Consider the following 19,573-nt stretch of genomic DNA (forward strand, 5'->3'; position numbering starts at 1 on the left):
CAGAAGCAATAAAACGAAAAGAATTTAAGAGGAATCAAATCAATGTTTCGTAATTGATGTTGTTGCATATGTCCTTCCCTTAGAGGCGCAATAAGCCGAGCAATCCGAAGCGTCACAAAAGCGTCGGGGTCCAACGGAACCCCAAAATCCGTTTTCGCTTTCAATCACCGTCAGGCTGGGGCCGAACCACTTACTTTCGGTATTTTATCGTCTGTCCCCTGATTAGAATACAAAGGAGTGTTCACCGAGGCCGGATATGCTTCATTCCGCACAAATCTTCTCTGCGGGCCTGTCTTCCGATGGACAAGCACGTGTCTGCCGGGCCGTTGCGCAGCTGTTGCACTCGTCGGTTGATACCACTCACGCACTTTCACGGTGCCGGGCTGCAATCACTCACATACTTCGTGGGCAGAATGAGCACCGTCGATCCGGCGACCGCATCGCACGATGAGCGCCATCAGTCCGTGGTCAGTGGTCAACGGAAGTGGAATTGAACGCGTGTTCCAGTGTCCACGCCGCTAGTAGCACGCTGTGTGCGAGTGTCGGGCGCGCACCATCGGAAAGATAGGGACTAGACACAGTAATGATGATAGTGTAAAGGGCGAAAAAGGGCGGAAATAGAACAAAAAATTGACCTCGCACGTGCTAGCGCGTGACGGTGCGCCAAGGAGAATTCAGAATAAATCAAGTGAATTCGTAAATTATTATGACGCTGTGCTGAGCGCTTCAGGTCGAAGAATCTACACCGTAGTTCGTGGACATCTTCAAGGAGCACCATGGGACAACAGGAACCGGAACAGGACCCGGTGGAAGAGAAACAGCCAAAAGGGTTCGCAGAACCGGAGGTTGTGGTGGACCAGTTAGACGAAGCACCCACCGGCCAGCTGCCAAATGCAGCGGCCAAGTTGACACTGCATACCGATGGCGATCTGAAGCAGACGATTTTGGATGGTTTGGAGAAAAAAGGTGACGGAAGTCTGTGGCTCTGGTGAGTGGATGAATCGATGCGTAGCAGAGCACTACGCACTATTCGCAGCGTCCCGAGCGGTATACCGGGCGCCCGAAGGGGGAATTATCGATTTTTTGTACGTTTAACGAGTTCCGAACCGCTGACCCATCTTTCAACGAAACATCCGACACGCCGCGCGTTCATAAGTCGGTCACCGAATTAGATGTTGCAAGGCGTTGCAAAGTTCCTTCGCCGACACAGGTGGAGGAAGGATATAAATAGATCCCGATTGCGACAGATAACAAATACAATACATGCCACGGGCCATGGCGTCGGCGCGTGATGGGAAAGGTGCCATGTGAGTTTCTGCTTTCTTCTCGGAAAGATTCTCAAAACGGAGCAAACATGTGTGTGATTAGCGTCTGTCGCCGCACTTCTCGGAAGGGTGAATGCCAGGGCGAACCAGGGGAAGCCGGTGCGGTGCGTATGGACGCAACGCACCGGGCAACACGTGTTAAACGCGCAACGGCATCGTGGACGGAGGGGAAAAAATGTGAAAGTTAGATGCTGTTCTGATCGTGCAGCGGTTCTAGCTGTGTCGCTTTCTCTTTTCTTTATACTTACTTTTGGCTTCGTGATAAAGCGAAGGGCGGCGGACATTGGCCTCACTCCAACAGGTGGTGGCGATATGCAGGAGAATGCTTGACCGATAGAGCCCGAGAGATCCGAGATTGCACTTGAATGGGACACTTGATTGTTCGGATTGAATAATGAAGTGCGCATTTCACATTACATTACTGTAAAATTCATCCCAGAAATGACTACCGCAATGGTCACTTCCCAGAGAGTATGCTTGATAAAGGCTCGTCTTTCGCTACGCACTGATAAGAAGGTCGAGTTCAGGCTACGCAAGCGATGCAAAAGTGCTCCATTTCTTCGCCAAGCCTTGATTTAGGGTCACATCAACTGCATGCTGCTTAAGCCAACGGCAACTCACGACGTTAGCCATGTTTGGTGCGAAGTTGGAATACTTAAGCAGTGCAAGTTTAACAACCGACCTTTACCCCGTTCCGTGGACCCGCTATCGATCGGCGTCCGTTGCATGACTTGACCCGTCCGTTGTTTTGCTATCCCAACCACAAGCGCCTTATCGCCTGCGGTTGTCTGGATTGCGTCCGAGAAGAAGCTCTCCCGTGGCTCCTCCAACCGGTGCAGGTGATGCTGGAACTACCAGCCGGACACGCGTCTGCCGAGCGGTTCTCAAACGTTCATTTGCGCCTATCGCGAGACGCCCCACAGCAGACCTTTTATAGTCTGGTCTTATCAATTAGCAGATGGAGCCGGGATTGCTTCCTCCTCCGGGTGGGAAGCGGTAGCCCAAGAAGCTGGCTCCGGATTTATATGTGGGTTGCTGAAACAACGCCGTCGTGCCCTGTTGATACGGCGCTTGGAACCCATTCAATGCAATGAATGCTTCCCCTTGAGTGGTATCCTAAAACGGAAAGAAAAAGAGCTAAAAAGAAGGAGGTTGTCCCTGCCATCAGTATGGCTTCTGGATGTACGATGTCGCATCGAAACAGACGAGACCTTTACCTTGGGCTCGGCACTGATGCGCACGACGCAACGGATGCATCTAGCCTACAATTAGTTTCCACACTTTTGCCTCCAACGGTTTACGGCACGCTTCGAGGGCACGTGTGGCTGGCCTTGCGTGGATTGGGAAGGTCGATCAGCTTTATCATTACTATGCTCGCACCGTTCGCCAGTTGACGGTAATTTACGGTGACGCGCCTCGCCAGCCGTGTCGCCAGTGGCGCATTCGTACGGAATAAATTAAATTGCTAAAACGCACAAACAAAGTCAAGCACGACCGGTGCGCTAAAACTGTGATTGATAAACATTTCAAGCCAGAGTCCGGTGCTTGCTGTTTCAGTCGAGCGGTAACAGCTGATTTGATTTATGTAACGCGATGTAGATAACCTAATCGCTTCGGATTTGGGAACTGTGTCACACGTTCGAACCGGAAGGGAAACGGGTTAAGAACCTTAGCAAGAACCACCTGATCGCAACTAGAGTCATTCACCGACAGGGTCCTGTTCATTTTGTGCCTTACACCAAACATCCTCAACGGCTTCCACGTATCTTCTTACGTTTTTTTGGGGCAATTGCCAAAAAACTATTACTGTATGGTACCACGGCTGCTGGAATCCGGTTGGAGTCATGAGGAAATTCGCAACATCACCGCGCCGAGGTACGATCATTCTCGCCCTTCGGACGAACCATCGCCAACTTACGCTTTTCATTTGTAGCGGAACGGCCAAGAACGGAACGTGTACGATTTACGCGTGGAACTACGATCAGCTGAGTGAACTGAATTACCACGATGCGCTCAGCTACACCCAGTCTCATCCCCAGCCGGAAGAGGTGAACTGCTTGTCGGAAGGCGCCAGTACCGAAATGTTCTACGACCAACCGGACGGTGTATCGATTGTTCCAGAGTGGGACTTGATTTGTGAACGGACTGCCCTCAGATCCACGGTGCAGGTTGCATTGTCGATCGGAAAGTTCATCGGTGCCTCCAGCTTTGGCGTGTTGTCCGATAAATTCGGCCGCAAAACTAGCTTCTCGATCGCGGCCACGCTTTACATCGTTTCCGGGCTGCTGACCACATTCTCGCCCGTCTACCTGCTGTTGCTTCTCGGGCGCATCGGACTCGGTGCTTCGGCTTCGGGCGTGTTCTATCCGGCGTTTGCACTCCGTAAGTAGCGCACCTGGCGAGACGCGGACTCAAGGGTGAGAGGTAATCTGTCAAAGCGAAACCTTGTCCTCTTTCCGGACGGTGTACTGGTCCCGAAAGTGACTGAAAATGCTGGCAAGCGGCACCGATCGTGGATGAGCATTGCGTTCAACTTCTCCTACCCGCTGGGGATGCTGTTCCTGGCGCTAGCGGCTTACCTCATCCATCCCTGGCGAGATCTTTCACTAGCCCTGACCGTACCGTCCTTTCTGCTCGTAATACACCTCTAGTGAGTATGCTTCAGCGTAAAAAACCGAAATCTCGGACACTGACATCTGAATTTTACGTCTACTTCCTAGCTTCCTAGTTGAGTCGCCACGCTGGCTGTTGAGCAAAGGGTACGAACGAAGGGCGTACCGTATGGTGTTCGGACGGCGGCCACCCAAAGAACTCATCGATAATGCGCACGTGATCGAGAAAAACCAGGACATCGATGCCGGTTCACAGCCATCCTTCGGCGACCGGCTCAAAGAGTCGTTCGGTGAATTTACAAAACTTTACGGAACTCCCGTGCTTTGCCGGAGGGCATTAATTTGCCACTTCACCTGGTGCATCACCTCGCTGTGCTATTATGTCACAGGTATGAATGGAACCTACGGTCCGGCTTCCTTAAACAGCACACACATACGGCAGCTCACCATAGCCTATCTTTTGAAACTAGAATCAAGGACCGATTTCAGTTGCATTTACTTCCACTTACTATTTACTCCTTGCAGCTCTGAATGCCGATAACTTTGCGGCCAACCGTAACGTGTACGTTGCTACGACTGGTTCCGTGGACATCATCGCCTACATTTTGTCCATGATTGTACTGGCCTACTTTGGACGCCGCAGTTCGTCGTTCTGTTTCTTTCTGTACGCTGGCGTCTGCCTGCTGGTGGTGCTGGCTGTGCCCGAGGACAAAACGACGGTGCTCGTCACCCTGGCCATGCTTGGGCGGGTAGGTATTACTGCCGTGTACGCGATCGTAACTCTTCACACGGCGGAACTGTTTCCTACCGAGATCCGCAATACGGCACTCGGCATCTGCTCGACGATGGCGCACGTCGGATCGATAGCCGCACCGTACATAACGGATCTACTCGGGCGGCTCGGCTGGTGGATTCCGACGACCATTTGTGGCTGTTCCGTGCTGATCGCAGGGGCCCTCACCCTACTGCATCCGGAAACGCGCGATGCGGCACTCAAGGACCACGCCAAACAGGAACAAGCCGGCGGTGTCGATGACGACGCACACAACAAGGAAACCACACACTCTAACAGCTAAGCGTTGCCCGAGGCGTTGCGTGAGCGTTGAGGGCACATTTTCCAAGGATTATGTTTCGTAGGATTTATTTCGGTACCATTAAGAGGCTTGGAAGGCCAACCTTTTAGGCAGCGGCAAACACGCTTTCCGGTTGAAAATGGTGTAGATAGTAAGCAACGTCGGTGTAAACACCGGGTGTGCCGACTGCACCACACCCCACACCGTACGATATGACCCCGCGCAACACGAACGGCCCGAAAGAGGAGGGCACCCGGCAAACATAACCTCCACCCGAATCGCCCTAAGGAGAAGGAAACAAAGTGCTAGTAGGAAAGATGACGGGGCCGTTGGCGGTTTGCGGTTTACTTCCGCTCTCTCTCTCTCTCTCTTTCTCTCAATCTCACCTTGCATGCATCGGAACGTCCGATCGCACAGAACATTCCGGAGTTGGGCGGCGGAGCTACGACTGCTCCCATCATTCCAATACAATTGTCCTCTTCGAGGGCCAACACGGTGCCATAACGCAGCTTCTGACTAATCGGCCCATCGTACGCTTCGGACCCGTACCCGAAGATGTAGCACATCTCCCCATTGACTGCCGTCCGATCGGTGCGCTGCGGTAGCCGTAGCCAGGTATGATTGTCGCCAGTATACTCCATCTCTTTGGCCATTGCCACGCGGAGGAGTGCGATATCGCCGACCATCGTTATGCTAACCGAATCGGAAAGTAATCGACCAAACACAAAATCACACACTGTCCTCCAAGGAAGGATCTTCTTTGAAAAGGTTCACATCGTGGTTCAGGGGTGCGGCTTACGGATTGTATGTACGTAGAATGTGCATCTCCACGACAGGGTGTCGTTCGGCGGTGCTGTCGTCATTAAGATCCAGACCACCGATCTGTGCCACAATTTGTGTGTAATTGCTTCAAGGGTTCAATTTAGCGAAATAAGAAACAATAAAAATGTTCGTGTAAGTATTGAGTTCTCGAAACCCTGCCAGGTAGCATACTTACATTGAAATCACACAGTGGGCTGCGGTCAGTATCCAACCCTTACTCAGGTAGGTGCCACCACAGAAGTGCTTCCTCTGCGCCGTGCCATCGATCAGTTGAAGAGAAACGGCAAAGGGAAACAGGTCCACTGGAGACACTTCCGTCACATCGCCATTAGCTCCCAGCGCTAGCTGGAAAGGCTCACTGCGAACGATGGCGTGTCCGGAGTTCAAATGTGTTACCGCCAGTGCTAGTGTCCAGAGCACGGCCGGACACCACATCGGAAATGCGATCACCATATTGTCAGCCAGTTAGTAGATGTGCTTTGCCTAACATAACACGTGTACTTCACCACACTTGCTTTCATTCGAATGAATACGGGTTGAGCGCCGTAAATGGAGGTAGCGGCGAACAACATTAGAATAACGTGCATTTATAGTCAGTTGCTTCGAAAGCTACATGTGTGTTGAGTAAATTGTTCTGAACGATCGCACGAACGGCTGAGTCAATAAATAGCAACGATCGAGAGCTGGGTGGTGAAAACCGGTAACGAAAAACTAACCATCAATAATTCCAGACAGCAAAATCGCTTATTGAAACAAAACAAAATCCGAATATTGATCTGCTCGGCATGAGCCGTGTTTAATTCAGGAATGAACTTTAAATGTGTAACACTTTGAGATGGTTTCCAATCGGAGAAATTTAAAATCTGTTGAAAGAGTAAAATAATGTCCTTATGATGAGAAGGTGTCAGCGACGGAAATGACAATCACGTGCTGTGAAGCGTTACTGTCCCGCTGTTCCGGCTTTACGTTGACCTTAATCAGTTTGTTGCGCAGATTCTCAGGAGCCGACACTTTCGCGAGTGTGAACAGCGTTTCGGGATCTGCAAAGAATGTGATATCGTGGATGAAACGAAAGAGTAGCACACATGATCGAACCAGATTCTCGAACATCCGGCAATACGTACTGTCGACAATGCAATCAGTGACGTACAATGTACGCGATAGTTTCGGAGGAAATCGACGCACGTTCTTCGAAGGCACACTGCATAAAAAGCCCAAATCGAGCAGCACATATTCGCTGAAACCTCTCTGGATATCAGTAAGCATTGCCCGAGTCCATATGCTGCCATAACGGACCAAACACAGCTCACCACATTGCTTAGGATCGTACTCATTCGCATCCGACTCTCCGTAGCAGCAAATTTCCGTCATAAGCTCACCATACTTTTCCTGGTTCGCTTTAATGACCACCGCAATTTGATTCATTGAATCCTGGTTCAAAAAGGACGCGTCTATTATGATCAACTCAACGCCATCTTCTGCTGGAATCGCTGATTCAATTACCTGCAAAAGTTAACCATACATAGAAAAAGGCAACATAAGTTAGCGCACTGGCACTTCGATATCTTCGTAGCGTACTTCGTCGTCCAACACTGGAACGTAAGTTTCTGGAGCAGGCGCCACCACTATGTTTTTCATCTGCGGTGATTTGCATATCTCCTCGTTCTTCTCGAGCAGTTGACGCAATTTGTCGCCAAGGTAATATGATTCCTTCGGGTGACGCAGATCCACCAGTTTAACGCTTGTGTTCGACATATCGATTACCTTGGACAGTCCAAATTCTTCAGCCTTCAGTTCGTTAAGCTTCTGCCGGATGCGCTCCGTGAACTTGGAAACATTTACGATCCACACTTCGTGCGCTGTACGATCAGCGGATTTGAGGTCCGGTTCAAGAATCTCTCTAAACTGGGACCACTCGAGCTTCTCGGAATTACCGAAATCGATAAAGAAAACGTCCGCATAGTTCCCTTCTACTGAATTGATCACGGCGCGGTAATATTCGCCACCGAACGGTGCAAGCAAAATGTCATTAAGTGCGGGAGGATTCACCACAGGTTGCCCTTTCTTTCGACCCGCCTTTACACAGCGCTGAATTAGTTTTTCATACGAATTGGGTGCACCGTTCGGCCCAGGACGGGCATCATATATGTAGAGCTCATTTTTCCCAACGTACGATATTTTCACTGTGGCCCCCACTGCAGGGAAACCGGCCCGCTGTAGCTTGGTCTTTGGCGGTTCGTCAGCTTTCTGGGTGCGGGCCTCCCCTTTGATTACCCGCCCCGATGGTGCACCATTTATTGGCTGTGGCGATGGAGTTGCTTTTGCATTTATCAGGCCTTTTGGCTTGGTGCCCGATGTCGGTTGTTGGGTGTTAACCGAAAGATGGGGAAGACCGATCTTTGGTTGTATCTTTTCCAGTAGGTCAATTGAATCATAATTGGGCATAACAACAAGGGGCCTGCAAAATATTACACATGAGGACATGCACTTCGTCACACGTTTTCGCTACTTACGGCATAAGGCACGAATGTTTGTGCGTCTGATAGTGTCGCTTCTGGCACTGGATGTTACAGTAAAACGCACCACAACAACCGCATTGAAACAAAACTGGGTATGCTGAGCAATACACACAGCGCAGGAAAGTAGGCGACGTTTCGAGCAGTGGTCTAACATTCGCAAAGCTTGCTGGCTGTGGCGGTTGCCTCTGTGGCGAAGCAGGGCCAACGCTGCCGCATATGTTGTTCGCTGGTTCATCATGCTAAAAAAAAATCGTCCGTTAGAGGCAATGGCAAAATAACTCATATTTTGTATAAATAATTCTTTTTTCATTGTCATACCGAATAAGAGTACCAATTACGCATGTAAGTTGCTGCCTTCACTTGTGGGAGACCAAGCAGCTGTTTTTTGGCGATTTCAGCTAAGCTGTGAAATAGCAGGAAACACGGCGACGCAATAATTTTTGTAATGTGACCCGAGACGATTATGGGTATATACTCTAAGAGAATAGGTGCGATCTGTAATAGCCTAACATTCGTCTCTTCTGGAACAGGGGATTGCACCTACTCTCTTAAGCGTGATATTCCAGTTTCGTCCCTCGAGTGTGATGTGGTTCGACTTGCACATTTATTTCTTACCTAGAATCTGGATATCTAACGAAAAGCACCGATGGATCGTCCGGTTTCGGCACTATCTGCTTTGCTCCCGTATTTTCAATAATCATACGAAGCGGATCAGAATGCTGTTGTCGTAGAATAACTTTTATAAACGGAGTACACTGCTTCTGCTTCATCGCTAATCCGTCCATTTTAACCGGCTTCAGAATGAGCCGCGTTTCCATTGTCAACTGACAACCTTGAACCAAGCACACTGGCTCTCAAAAGTTTAAGGACAACACTGCTGCTCGTTGATATCGTTGCAATACTGGGGGGCTACATGAGGCGTGAAAACTACCGTTAAATTAATTTGTAATGTCAAATCGTCTACGCTTCGTGTGGCAGCAAAAATATAAAAACGGAATGTCAAACGTGTTTACGTTCGTGTTTTTAGTCCGAGAAAATAGAAATAGAAGAGAAATAAATGGATTTCTGAATATGTTTTTCTGTTTTTAGATTTTGTTGCTATACCAGCAAATAAGAACTTAAATTATACTCTGTTTGTAGGCAACGCGTATGCAAAAAGTATTTACGCTCTGGTTTACGCCTCGGCCGACTCATAAACGTTTTGGCAGAGGCGCACCAGTTTGGCATTAATCTGTAATGTTAAAAACATTACGTTACGCCTCATGTAGCCCCCCAGTAAGAGAAGCATTTAAGCGAACTCAGCATAAACGCAGCAGGTGGCGCGATTATGATGAGCATCGCAGAAAAGGTCACGTAGCCACCGCCGGCCTTGGTAGCTCACAAAGATTAAAAGAAAATCATTGTTGACTCAACGTTGACAAGCTAGATTGTTCGATATTACTAAGACATTATTCTAGGTGACTCCAAAATCTGTTGAACGGACAAGTTACATCTCAACAAAATTATGTTGAAACAATTCAGATACATTTATCTTATATATTCTAAACATCCTGGCGAACTCTGCTATATTAAAAAATAACCGACGGAACACTGTGTCGGTTCTCGCCTCAGCCGTTTGGATGGGGTACACCATGCTTGCCATCGCTGTGGGCAATAACCACGCATTTGTGGCACGCCATCTGCGAGACGTGGTTTACTGTCTCTGAATAAACAAAATCCCATAATGGCAAATCAGGCAATCATTGCGGTTGTCCCGGCAATTCTTACGTTTGACGTGTTACGGGACTGTGGCATCGCAGTTAAATGCGTGGACCTTTACGGCGGTCCCATTGATGGCGATGTTTTGTTCCAACATCTCTTTTGCCTCTGTCACGAACGGCGTGAGGAACTCCTCCATCTTTGCAGACCGCTTCTTCCCAGGGCAAACACCGATCACAAACGGGTCCGTTTGTAGTATCCACGGATCTTCCTAGGATGGTCCAAGCTAGTACTTGTTGCGGATGTGTAAAAAGCGGCCAGCGGCGGCAATGTGTATGTCGATGTCGAGATGTGTGGTGCCGCTTTCGTTGTTATTATGGTTTTTACGCAGTGTGTCCTCTGTATATGATAGTGATGAAATTCAAATGAGTGAAGAAAAATAAGAGTGCAAATAATATGGATTCATCTTGAGAGGCGCATATTAACTCAGGCCACGGTGTCAGTAGCCACCTCCCTGGATTTGCTGTATTGGGGAAATTGTTGATGGCACGTCGAAAACTACCCGCAGATCCAGTGACATTCCAGGGTAGTCTGGTTGCAGCAGACATAGAGTTTGTTTCGTGAACCTGGGGCCCAGGTTGTTTTCAAAGGCTTTCGTTGTCGGATTCAATCTCCATTCGGCAATCGGTACATGGCCGGAGTTTTTAGAATCGAAGATGAGGTTGATGAAATGTGGATGCGGATTGCGCTTTAAAGGCAGAACGCTCAGCCTCTAACAGGTCAGGATCCGACTCCGGATCGCTGTGGCTATGGTACTTGTCCTTGTCCGGGTACCTCGTTCCTTCATAATTACTCCTTCTCTGTCTCTGTCTTTTCAGCGTTTACTTAGGAAACGACATTTGCGGATAAGAAAAAGCGTGTTCGTCGTCTGCAGTTTTCACCTGAGGTTAAAGAGGCATAGAACCCCGCATGTTACTGCAACGGCGCAACGGGCGCGAGCGAGATCCGAAATGAAGACAACAAACAAATGATTGCCCCAAAGCCAGAGTTTTCATGGACTTGCAATGGACAATGAACAGTTTGAAGCCGAAACTCCCAAAAGAACGACACGAGATCGCTATATATTGACAAATATGCCTGACAAAAGGATTGTTGGACGGCAAAAGAGTGTGGCACTGACAACAGCAAATTCAAACACCAACCCTTCATTCACGTCGCAACCGAAGGAGCCATCTTCCATAACTTCACTAGGTCCAAGCTTTACTATCATGCACATTGGATCCAGTTACTTTCACGTGCACACAGACCCTTTGGGTAACGGAATCCGTCATGTTCCGTCAACGGAATCAGTGACGCGTTCGAGTGTTAGCGGCGAGTTCGTTAATGTAAATATAATCTAATATCAAATCGCCCGGAGCGGCCGGTGGAGGATGATCCCTCCACCTAACACTAACACCGGCGCTACGGATGGACGGGCGATACGATTTCGTGAGGATGGGCGAGTTGTGGTCCAAGCGCATAGGTGGTTTTTTGCCGGACCTTGGTGGGCTCGGTAGTGGGGTGACGTAGTATTAAGATCTTGTTTGTCGATACAAATCTGCAAATGCAAATAGGAAACTGTATTCAAACTACCTGTTTGCAACATAAAAACCTTTATTCGTCTTTACTGAAAATGCGCTTGTTCTTCTACGTTGTGTTTGACAGAGAACTTTTACCACTGACAACCATCAAATAGAGAGGTGAGTTTGGGTTATTCGTGGTGAATTTGTTTTTACTGCAGCTGAAGCGTGCGATGTCATAGGGATTTGAATTGACGGTTGGAATATCACGTCCCGATGCTGACGACTTATGGATTCAACACTTGTGCAAATGCTACCTTTTTTACTTATACGCTTTCCGACAGAAATTTCACGCTTATTAAGGTGAAAGTTTATCAGTGCTTTGATATTTGACACCTGGTATCTGTGTGTGTGTGATCTAGCCTGAAGAGAAAATGACCGAACTGAAACTCGCAAGAACTATAAAAAACCTTAATTTTTAATTAATATATATAGTATAGTAATATGTTAAGTTAAGTATTAATAGTAAGTTTTGCCCCCGCCGATAACGCTCGTCGCTGTCAACGTAGCTGGCCTGGGTTCGAATCCCGGGACCTGTTGCCTTTGGTGTTGCTGGTAGCCGTTTGGTTTCTGCGGATTGCAGATACTACACTTGTTTTCACGGAGGTGGAGTGTAGCTTGTTCTAAATATTATTGAATTTTTGCTTTACTATCAAAACTATCGTTTACAAATGTTGGAATATATAATGTGATTGATATTTAATAGACTTACCTTTTGTGTTCGTAAATTAAATTTCGTTTTGCTTTTCACTGTATTTATTATCACTATCGAGATTCACTTATTGGTATCACTATTTGGTCGTTTTTACTATCGGAAATATTGTATACATTCGCAAATATTTCGGAATATTTTGAAACAGCAGATTTTACCTAATACCAACCTAATATTTTTTTTTTTTTAATATTTACCTAATACTTTTTTTTGTATTGGTAGTATTGGTAAGCTTGAAAAATAAAACTTTTCGTTCCGCTCGGCGAATTTGATCGTATTTGGTGAATCGATTTTGATCTTTCTCGGCGAATAATATTTCACAGCAAATGTTGCACACAGTAAACATTGCAACATAAAAAATAACTGAATTGTGTCGACGAAACCAAAATTAGCTGTATCGGCACCATAAATACCAAGCTTTTTCGCCTTTGCCAAAGAAAAACAAAAAAAACTGTTAAACTGTAACGCAGAGACGAAAGGAACAAACAAAAAACAATTTATTAAGTCTGAAGAGAAACTCCATCGAGAAAATAATGGATTTCTTTTTAGACTACGTAATATTATTTAGCGTTGTGCACGTGAAAAGAAAACTGACCAATTTACAGACCTTTGCTTTTGTATCAGGGACAAATCTTTAATGTGCTGATTTGCTCAACTTTGAGGTACATTGCACATAAAACTGTACAAATAATGTGTAGCTTACACTATGTTTGAGTGCATCTGTTCAAAAGTCGTTCCGCCGTTCCGATGTTAATCAAACACTTGTTTCCTACTTTAGTCAGTACTTATAGGTCGTCGCTTGTTAGCGAATATTGATAAATATTTTATTAAACGATCAATATTTCCATACCACTGGCCTCTACGAATAGTCAAATATTTATATTCATTCTTCACTTATACTATAGTGCAATATATAATCGCCGTATTTCTGTTGACCCGCGATTGTATACAGAAGAAAAACTGGTGCACGTGAAGACTGACCAGAAGCAATATTTCACTGTATCGGACATTTTCGCAGAGTAGTTGCTAGTTCAGTTGATGCTTCATGCAGCTAATTGTTCAAAGTTCTTCACGTCAAACTGTGCCCTTCTCATTTATCCAATTCATTTCATGCATTCATCCGTCCGGGCATGAGAAATTTGATTATATCTTAACTTACACTCTAATAAGGGTATTTTGCTATCGTCGTTGCTTGCACATTTCACATTATACCGCAATGTTTTGATTGCATAGTTCAGTGAAGGTTTTAATTTGGTTATAATATTTATCGATCTAAAATGTTGCACTCTTCCTGAAACGGCGCACCGTAAGATGGCAAATATTTGCTATCGTAACAATGCCAACTTGAGTCCTCTGTTCTTAGGCACACGAACCAAGCGCTCGCCACTTTCTATGCTGTCGCAGTCTCCAAGTAAATCGCGCCCGTGCTGCATTTCCTATACCCTCATTTCACAAACGCCTTCCAATGGGTCGACCTTATGGCGAACGAAATACCGCGCGGATCTGGCACGTGTCTTGGACAGTGCGTAATTTTTAAAAATTACCTCCGAAAGCAAGGCCGGCAATCGAGCAGCAATGGAGTGTTGTTCGATATTTTGCTATCAGGGTTCTCTGTTGTCCTATGACTAACAATCTTACGATACTAAATTTCTATCTAATTTGCACTTGTCTCTCACGCGCTTGGCAGTTCACTCCGCTTCTTTTGTTTCTAAGAATGCCCCTCTCAATAGCGCGGGACAATTCCTATTGCAAAGCTGTAATTGTGTTGACGGTAAACTGTGTGTGCGGTATAATTCCGAATAGTCTTTTCTATTCTCCCCTCAGAAAAATTCATCACAAAATCACACAAAGTTGCTGTGGAACGCTGGTAGTTGTAGCGAAAGAGTTCTGCTCTAAATATCTGGCCGAACGTTCAAATGATGTTTTCTACCACCTTATCTCCACTACACCAATGCCTCCTGCCTGCATCAATGGTTAGCGCTTATCTTTTGTCCGCCCGCTTCCTATCAATGCTGCACGCGTTTTCGACTGTGTTTAGGGTTTAGTAAAAAAAAAAGTGAATGAAATAGAAAGAACCCAAAACTGAAACGCAAATACTAAATCACAGATATAAAACCATAAATTCATAACAACAGAAATTAAACTAAAGCGAAAAGCGTCCATATAGGAAGAAACCAAACGCGCACAGTGACTCTCATAAGGGAGAACAGCGCAAAAAGAAAATTCAAATTTCAAGGTGCTGTTAGTGTGTTGTTAAATATACTATTGCTTCAGATTATGAGTGCGAGACAGGGCTACACTATTTAAATTTCAATTTATCTTCCACCAATCACTGATTTAAATCCTTCGTCGTTGTACACTGACTGAACTGGCCCTTGTTTTGCCTGCAGGCATCGCTGAGTTACGTGGTTTTATGTATGATAAATGAAAATATGAAGTATATAGGTGTGTAAAAATATGATAACAAAACCACACCACAACCACAAACAAGCCCTGTGCAGCCACTATTCGCAATAACGGGGACATATTCCAAGAGGTTGTCGGTCGCAATCGGTCAGTAGGCTGTTCAGAGCATGAGCCGTGACCGTGTTTTCGTGGCTTTCACAGTGGTCGCACCGTCTCCGTTCCAGCTGCGGGACTTTGCGCGGAAATGGCGATACGCATCGCCAAAATCGGGATCCAGCATAGGCCGGTAAGCGATCGGGTCGCAGAGCGAGGAGTGCGCTTTGAAGAACTCCTTGTAACCTCCGTGCAGCAGATAGACCTCGGGATAATGGAGCGCGGGATAGCTGTCTGAGTTCAGGATGCGATCGTGATTACGCAGAAAGCGTGACCTGTTGCGAGTTGGAGAAAAAGAATACAGTGTCAGTCCACGAACCGCAACGTATAGCTGTCGTCCGCCAGTAGGTAGTCCAGTAGGACAGAAACCATCACTTACAGTTTGGGACCACGCTCGGAGGAGAACTCGCAGTGGAAAACGATTATGTTGCGCCGCGTGACACTGCTGTCCTGCGCGCCGTTTTGCTCCGATGGCTCCTCGACCGTCGGTTGCTCCGTTTTGCTTTTGATGAGCTCGTCGATTATCTGCTCGTGGGTGTAGAGATTTTTCGCCCCACGTATGTGGCCACCGTCGAACTCGTACGGGTACCGGCAGTCGATGATTTTGTAGCTTGCCACCTTCTGCTGAAACTCGCCCCGTAGCAGCCGGGCCATCGTTTCGCCGGAAATGGACTTCAGGTCCCGGTGCTGGCCATCCATCAAGGGCAGGATGTAGGATTTGGAAAAATCACCAATCAGGTCCGGTTCCGAAGTGGATCGCGACAGGGCGTTCATGATCTGCTCATCGTTCATCGAGATCGACTTCTGGTAGATGGTTTTCAGTACCGTGGTGCGCGATGGGCTGTCAAGGGACGAGGGCACGAGGGCCTTCGTCGGTGAGCTTTCGATCATCTTACACCGTTTGCTCTGCACCGGGCTGATGCCGGGCGGCTCTGGGCGCTTGAAGCAGCGGGCGGCATCGGTGATGCGCGCCGAGTACGGCGTCAGATGACAATTCTCCTGGTCTTCGATCGCCACCAGCCGCCGCACGAATCGTTCCGGTGTTTTTATCACCGATCCCGGCGCTCCCGCAATAACGTTGCACGGCTGCACGTTCATTTTGTTGGTGTTTTCGGTGAGGCTCAGGCAGCGCCGCACATACGGACGCTTCGTTTCGGGCGTGGTCGACGACCGGGTCGTCTTGATAGTACCGCTGATCAGCGTGTTCAGCCCACTGGGAAGCAGCATACCGCTGCCTGGCTGATGGTGCTGCTGTTGCTGCTGCATCAGCGGCCGCTGGTGGTGCTGGTATCCGTGCTCCTCGTCCTGCATCGTCTCCATATCGAACAGCTCGAGATCGTCCATCGATTCCATGGAGCCGGAGGAGAGGCTACTTATCAGGAGGCGGCGTGACGACGGCGAGGAGGAGGAACTGTGGCGGGACATGATCGTGGAGGAGGTCGATCGGTACACCGACCCGCTTCTCATTAGCCCAGTGCCGGAGGAGCAGGTGCTGGCATCACTCTGCGAGCCAAGGATCTCGTTCCGAGCACTGGCCCCATCGTAGCCCGAGTCCATCGAGTTGGTGTCGTGATCATCGGCCAGCGGTCGCCGAAGACGCTGGTAGGCTAGAGTCGCCGCCGCACTCACTGCAACACTCTGGCCCTGGCCAGCATCACCAACGATGGTGGGGATCGGCAGATGGTGCTTGTTCGGTGTGTTGCTCTCCGACGGCAGCAGCTCGCCGCCCATCATCGCGTCCTCCGGGCACAGGGTGCAAGGGCTGCATGGCCGAGGACTTTGCTGGGGGCTGTGGCTCTGATAGAACGACAGCTCCTCACCGGGCAACAGTTCCTTGGAGGGAGAGGACAGCAGTTTACCGTCATCGTTGACCATCCGGAGTGGGTTGGTGCGCTGACGGCGCAGCACGCTGCGCTGGCGCTGCTCCGTCCGACGGCTGGTTGGCGAACGGCCGGCAGAGTTGAGCGTAAAGCGGCTGCAAAGGGCAAGCGAAAGAAAACATTTACATTAAAGCATTCCTGCCATACACGGGCGCTGGGTACGAGAAGAGGTCTCGGTCTACGGCCGCGGCCAGCGGGTTGCTGGCCCCTAATTGCCGGTGGCCGGGTGGAGTTAATCATATTCTCAAGGATATTACGCACAATGTGCGATGTTTTTAGTTGCTCTCCTTTTTTGCCCGTACGAACGCGCGCCCTCGTTTTCGTTCGCTTCGTTCATTGCGTGCCGGGTTCAGTAAACCAGACAAGCGCGCGCGTGAGTGTGTATGGGTACGGCCCAGGATCCTCCCGTCACTCACACTCTCCGGGGTCCTCCTGGCCGTCCGACGGTAAGCGAGCAAGTACAGCCGGAGCGGCACATTCTCAATGGCCGGCCGTGAGAAGGTCACATCTGGCGCCGCTCTTCGCACTGCAATCGCTGGGGCCCCCTCGTCAGGCGCGGTGCCAAGCGCGTACCCCTTCCGATGGCCGACGATCGCGAACGCCACACAACACGCACAGAGGGTGGCGTAGTTTCAGAAGTCGGCCAGTGTGGTGGAGGTGCTGGTGAGAATCTGTCACCGCGGGCTGTTGGTGGTGGTGTTGGCGGCAGCGCAACCCTGCGCGGAGGGAAGCATCTTGAGGGCAATGCCGTGGTGCCGGGTTCAGCGTGCTGTCGACCGAAAATAGAAAGAATGCCACCACCACGCAACAGCCAGGCGATCGCGAAGAAGCAGCCCTCCTGAAGAAAACCGAGCCCTCTTCGCTGGCCGCGAAGGATCTCGCACACACAGCCACACGTGGCGATCGTGTATAGACGTGACCGAAACACACGCACACATGAGTCCATGAAGAACCCCTCGGGGGAGACTCGTAGCCACGGTTCTTTGACTTTGCGTTCATACTTTTGTTTTCCGCTTCAAAATGACAGCTGTGGGCGCGAAAGTCCAGCAGCATGATAAACAAACCGCAGAAGAAAAAAAAAGAACGACAAGACACGACGGGCAAAGTAACGTGGGCCGCGTAACGCACGACGCATCCGACAACAAACAAAACTGACCTATCGCAACGCGACGCGGACGGCCACAGGCGGGCCGGCAAAAGCGTGGGCACTGACCCCCACCGCGCGTCACCGGCACACCTGCGCCGCCACCGGGACCGCGTGTTTACCGAGCGCGTCCGGTTTTGGCCAACGCCAAATCGGGCAGCGAGAACACACCGAAGTCGAACCACCGACTAATGCCGTTTTTTGGCCCTCTGCTTTGGCCACCGGTCCGGTCCGGGGATCGTCGGTGCCGAACGCCGAAAGTGTGTCGAAAACGGGAAAAAATAGCGAAAAGAAAGAATGTGGCTCGGCGGCCACCGGTAAAACACTCATCTCATATAAACAAATCGGCACACAACAACGCGGCCAGCCGTCTGTCAATCGGTGGTTTGTTGTGCTTCTATTCCGGATCTCGGCGGACTCGCGCGAAAATGAAAGTGAGTTTTTCGCGATTTTACCATCCACGGCGTTTCTCGGGAATGGCACGCGCCGAAACGAACCCACCCCGGGGGAGTTTCGCGGAGAGGAGAGCGTGGAGCGGAAAAGCGATTAGCACCAGCAAGAGTGGCGAATGATGGGGCAGATTTAATGAATGAAGCCCACCGTTCGGAAGCTGTTGTGAGGCCCGTGAATTATCGCCTCTTTCTGTAACTTGATTATCACACTGCCTCTGCTTCGCCGGCCCAGGAAAGAAGTGGACAGAATACGGAAGGAACGACGTGACACACTCAACGTCCTAGTGGAGCTGGCCAAACAGCGCGGAAATCTGCTCCGAAAACCGGGAACGATGAGTTCCGCCCTTGTCGAATAAGACGGGGCGCCCCATCTACAGTTTCGCTTCCCTTGACTGCACATCAAGGTTCACATACTGCCGACCCTCTTCGGTGTGATGGCCCCTCGCACTTCGGCGGCCACACGGAAAAACCCCTCTGCTGTAGGATTCGGTTGGTATTCAAACCGAGGCAACGAGGCGAACGAAGTCGAAGTAAACTCCACTTCCATCTGGTGGATGGGAGAGTAGATTGACACTTTCTTCCCCATCGCCTGCTCCCTAGGCGCTATCGTCATGGCAGCAGCAATGTTGGGGTTGTGGTGCAGCGACGAAACGGGCCTTACCTGGTGCACTCGACGATGTCGAACTCTACGTTATCGTCGATATACATCATGTTGTTTCAATACTTCTTTTCACCGGCCACGTTGAGAAGACTGTTTGACAGCAGCACACTACGGCCCACTGCGATGGTCGGCACAGAACCGATTTGAGATGAGAGTTCGAGCTACAACAGTTCTACGCTCAAGTCGGAGCCCTCTACGATCGCACAGCAGACAAAGGGATCATCACAATTGCGCACACACTCGTCGAACACCCGATGCCGATGCCCTGCCGGCTGTCATTCTTCTGTCCTCACGATTTAGCCGACTCGCAACACCTCCTGACAAGAGATCATATATTCACTGGTGGAACTATTGGCACACACAACGCACACTGACTGCGCCCAACACACGTCTCGTCTCGGGAGAGTGTGGTCCGGTGCGATATGCAGCAAATGCTACCTTCTGAGCATCTTGTTGCCGATGGCGCTAACAGTGTCTGTACGATCGAATAGCGATCG

The 19,573-nt window shown here is 49.2% G+C and overlaps 4 protein-coding genes across 4 annotated transcripts; 1 reads left to right on the forward strand and 3 right to left on the reverse strand.

The window, feature by feature from the left end:
* Window positions 1–492: 492 nt before the first annotated feature.
* Window positions 493–6,086, forward strand: LOC131208644 (organic cation transporter protein). The gene is made up of 6 exons (XM_058201451.1): window positions 493–988; window positions 3,039–3,200; window positions 3,259–3,707; window positions 3,807–3,975; window positions 4,046–4,326; window positions 4,463–6,086. Exons 1-6 carry the CDS (start codon window positions 777–779, stop codon window positions 5,011–5,013), a joined length of 1,824 nt encoding a protein of 607 aa, XP_058057434.1. The 5' UTR covers window positions 493–776; the 3' UTR covers window positions 5,014–6,086.
* Window positions 5,080–6,285, reverse strand: LOC131207612 (trypsin-2-like). Its single transcript, XM_058200233.1, is given in 4 exon segments — window positions 5,080–5,293; window positions 5,397–5,703; window positions 5,810–5,917; window positions 5,987–6,285. Coding segments are annotated over 4 exon segments (891 nt in total). The 3' UTR covers window positions 5,080–5,116.
* Window positions 6,286–6,595: 310 nt separating this feature from the next.
* On the reverse strand, window positions 6,596–11,619 carry LOC131210130 (uncharacterized). The gene is made up of 7 exons (XM_058203332.1): window positions 11,589–11,619; window positions 8,967–9,260; window positions 8,670–8,754; window positions 8,346–8,590; window positions 7,411–8,290; window positions 6,957–7,335; window positions 6,596–6,872 (listed from the first exon to the last, which is right to left on the reverse strand). Exons 2-7 carry the CDS (start codon window positions 9,167–9,169, stop codon window positions 6,721–6,723), a joined length of 1,944 nt encoding a protein of 647 aa, XP_058059315.1. The 5' UTR covers window positions 9,170–9,260; window positions 11,589–11,619; the 3' UTR covers window positions 6,596–6,720.
* Window positions 11,620–13,177: 1,558 nt separating this feature from the next.
* On the reverse strand, window positions 13,178–19,371 carry LOC131208717 (M-phase inducer phosphatase-like). The gene is made up of 4 exons (XM_058201548.1): window positions 19,077–19,371; window positions 16,234–16,914; window positions 15,319–16,161; window positions 13,178–15,214 (listed from the first exon to the last, which is right to left on the reverse strand). Exons 1-4 carry the CDS (start codon window positions 19,124–19,126, stop codon window positions 14,947–14,949), a joined length of 1,842 nt encoding a protein of 613 aa, XP_058057531.1. The 5' UTR covers window positions 19,127–19,371; the 3' UTR covers window positions 13,178–14,946.
* Window positions 19,372–19,573: the final 202 nt, after the last annotated feature.

The sequence above is a fragment of the Anopheles bellator genome, chromosome 2 (assembly GCF_943735745.2).
Source record: "Anopheles bellator chromosome 2, idAnoBellAS_SP24_06.2, whole genome shotgun sequence".
In the NCBI taxonomy this organism is placed as follows: Eukaryota; Metazoa; Arthropoda; class Insecta; order Diptera; family Culicidae; genus Anopheles; species Anopheles bellator.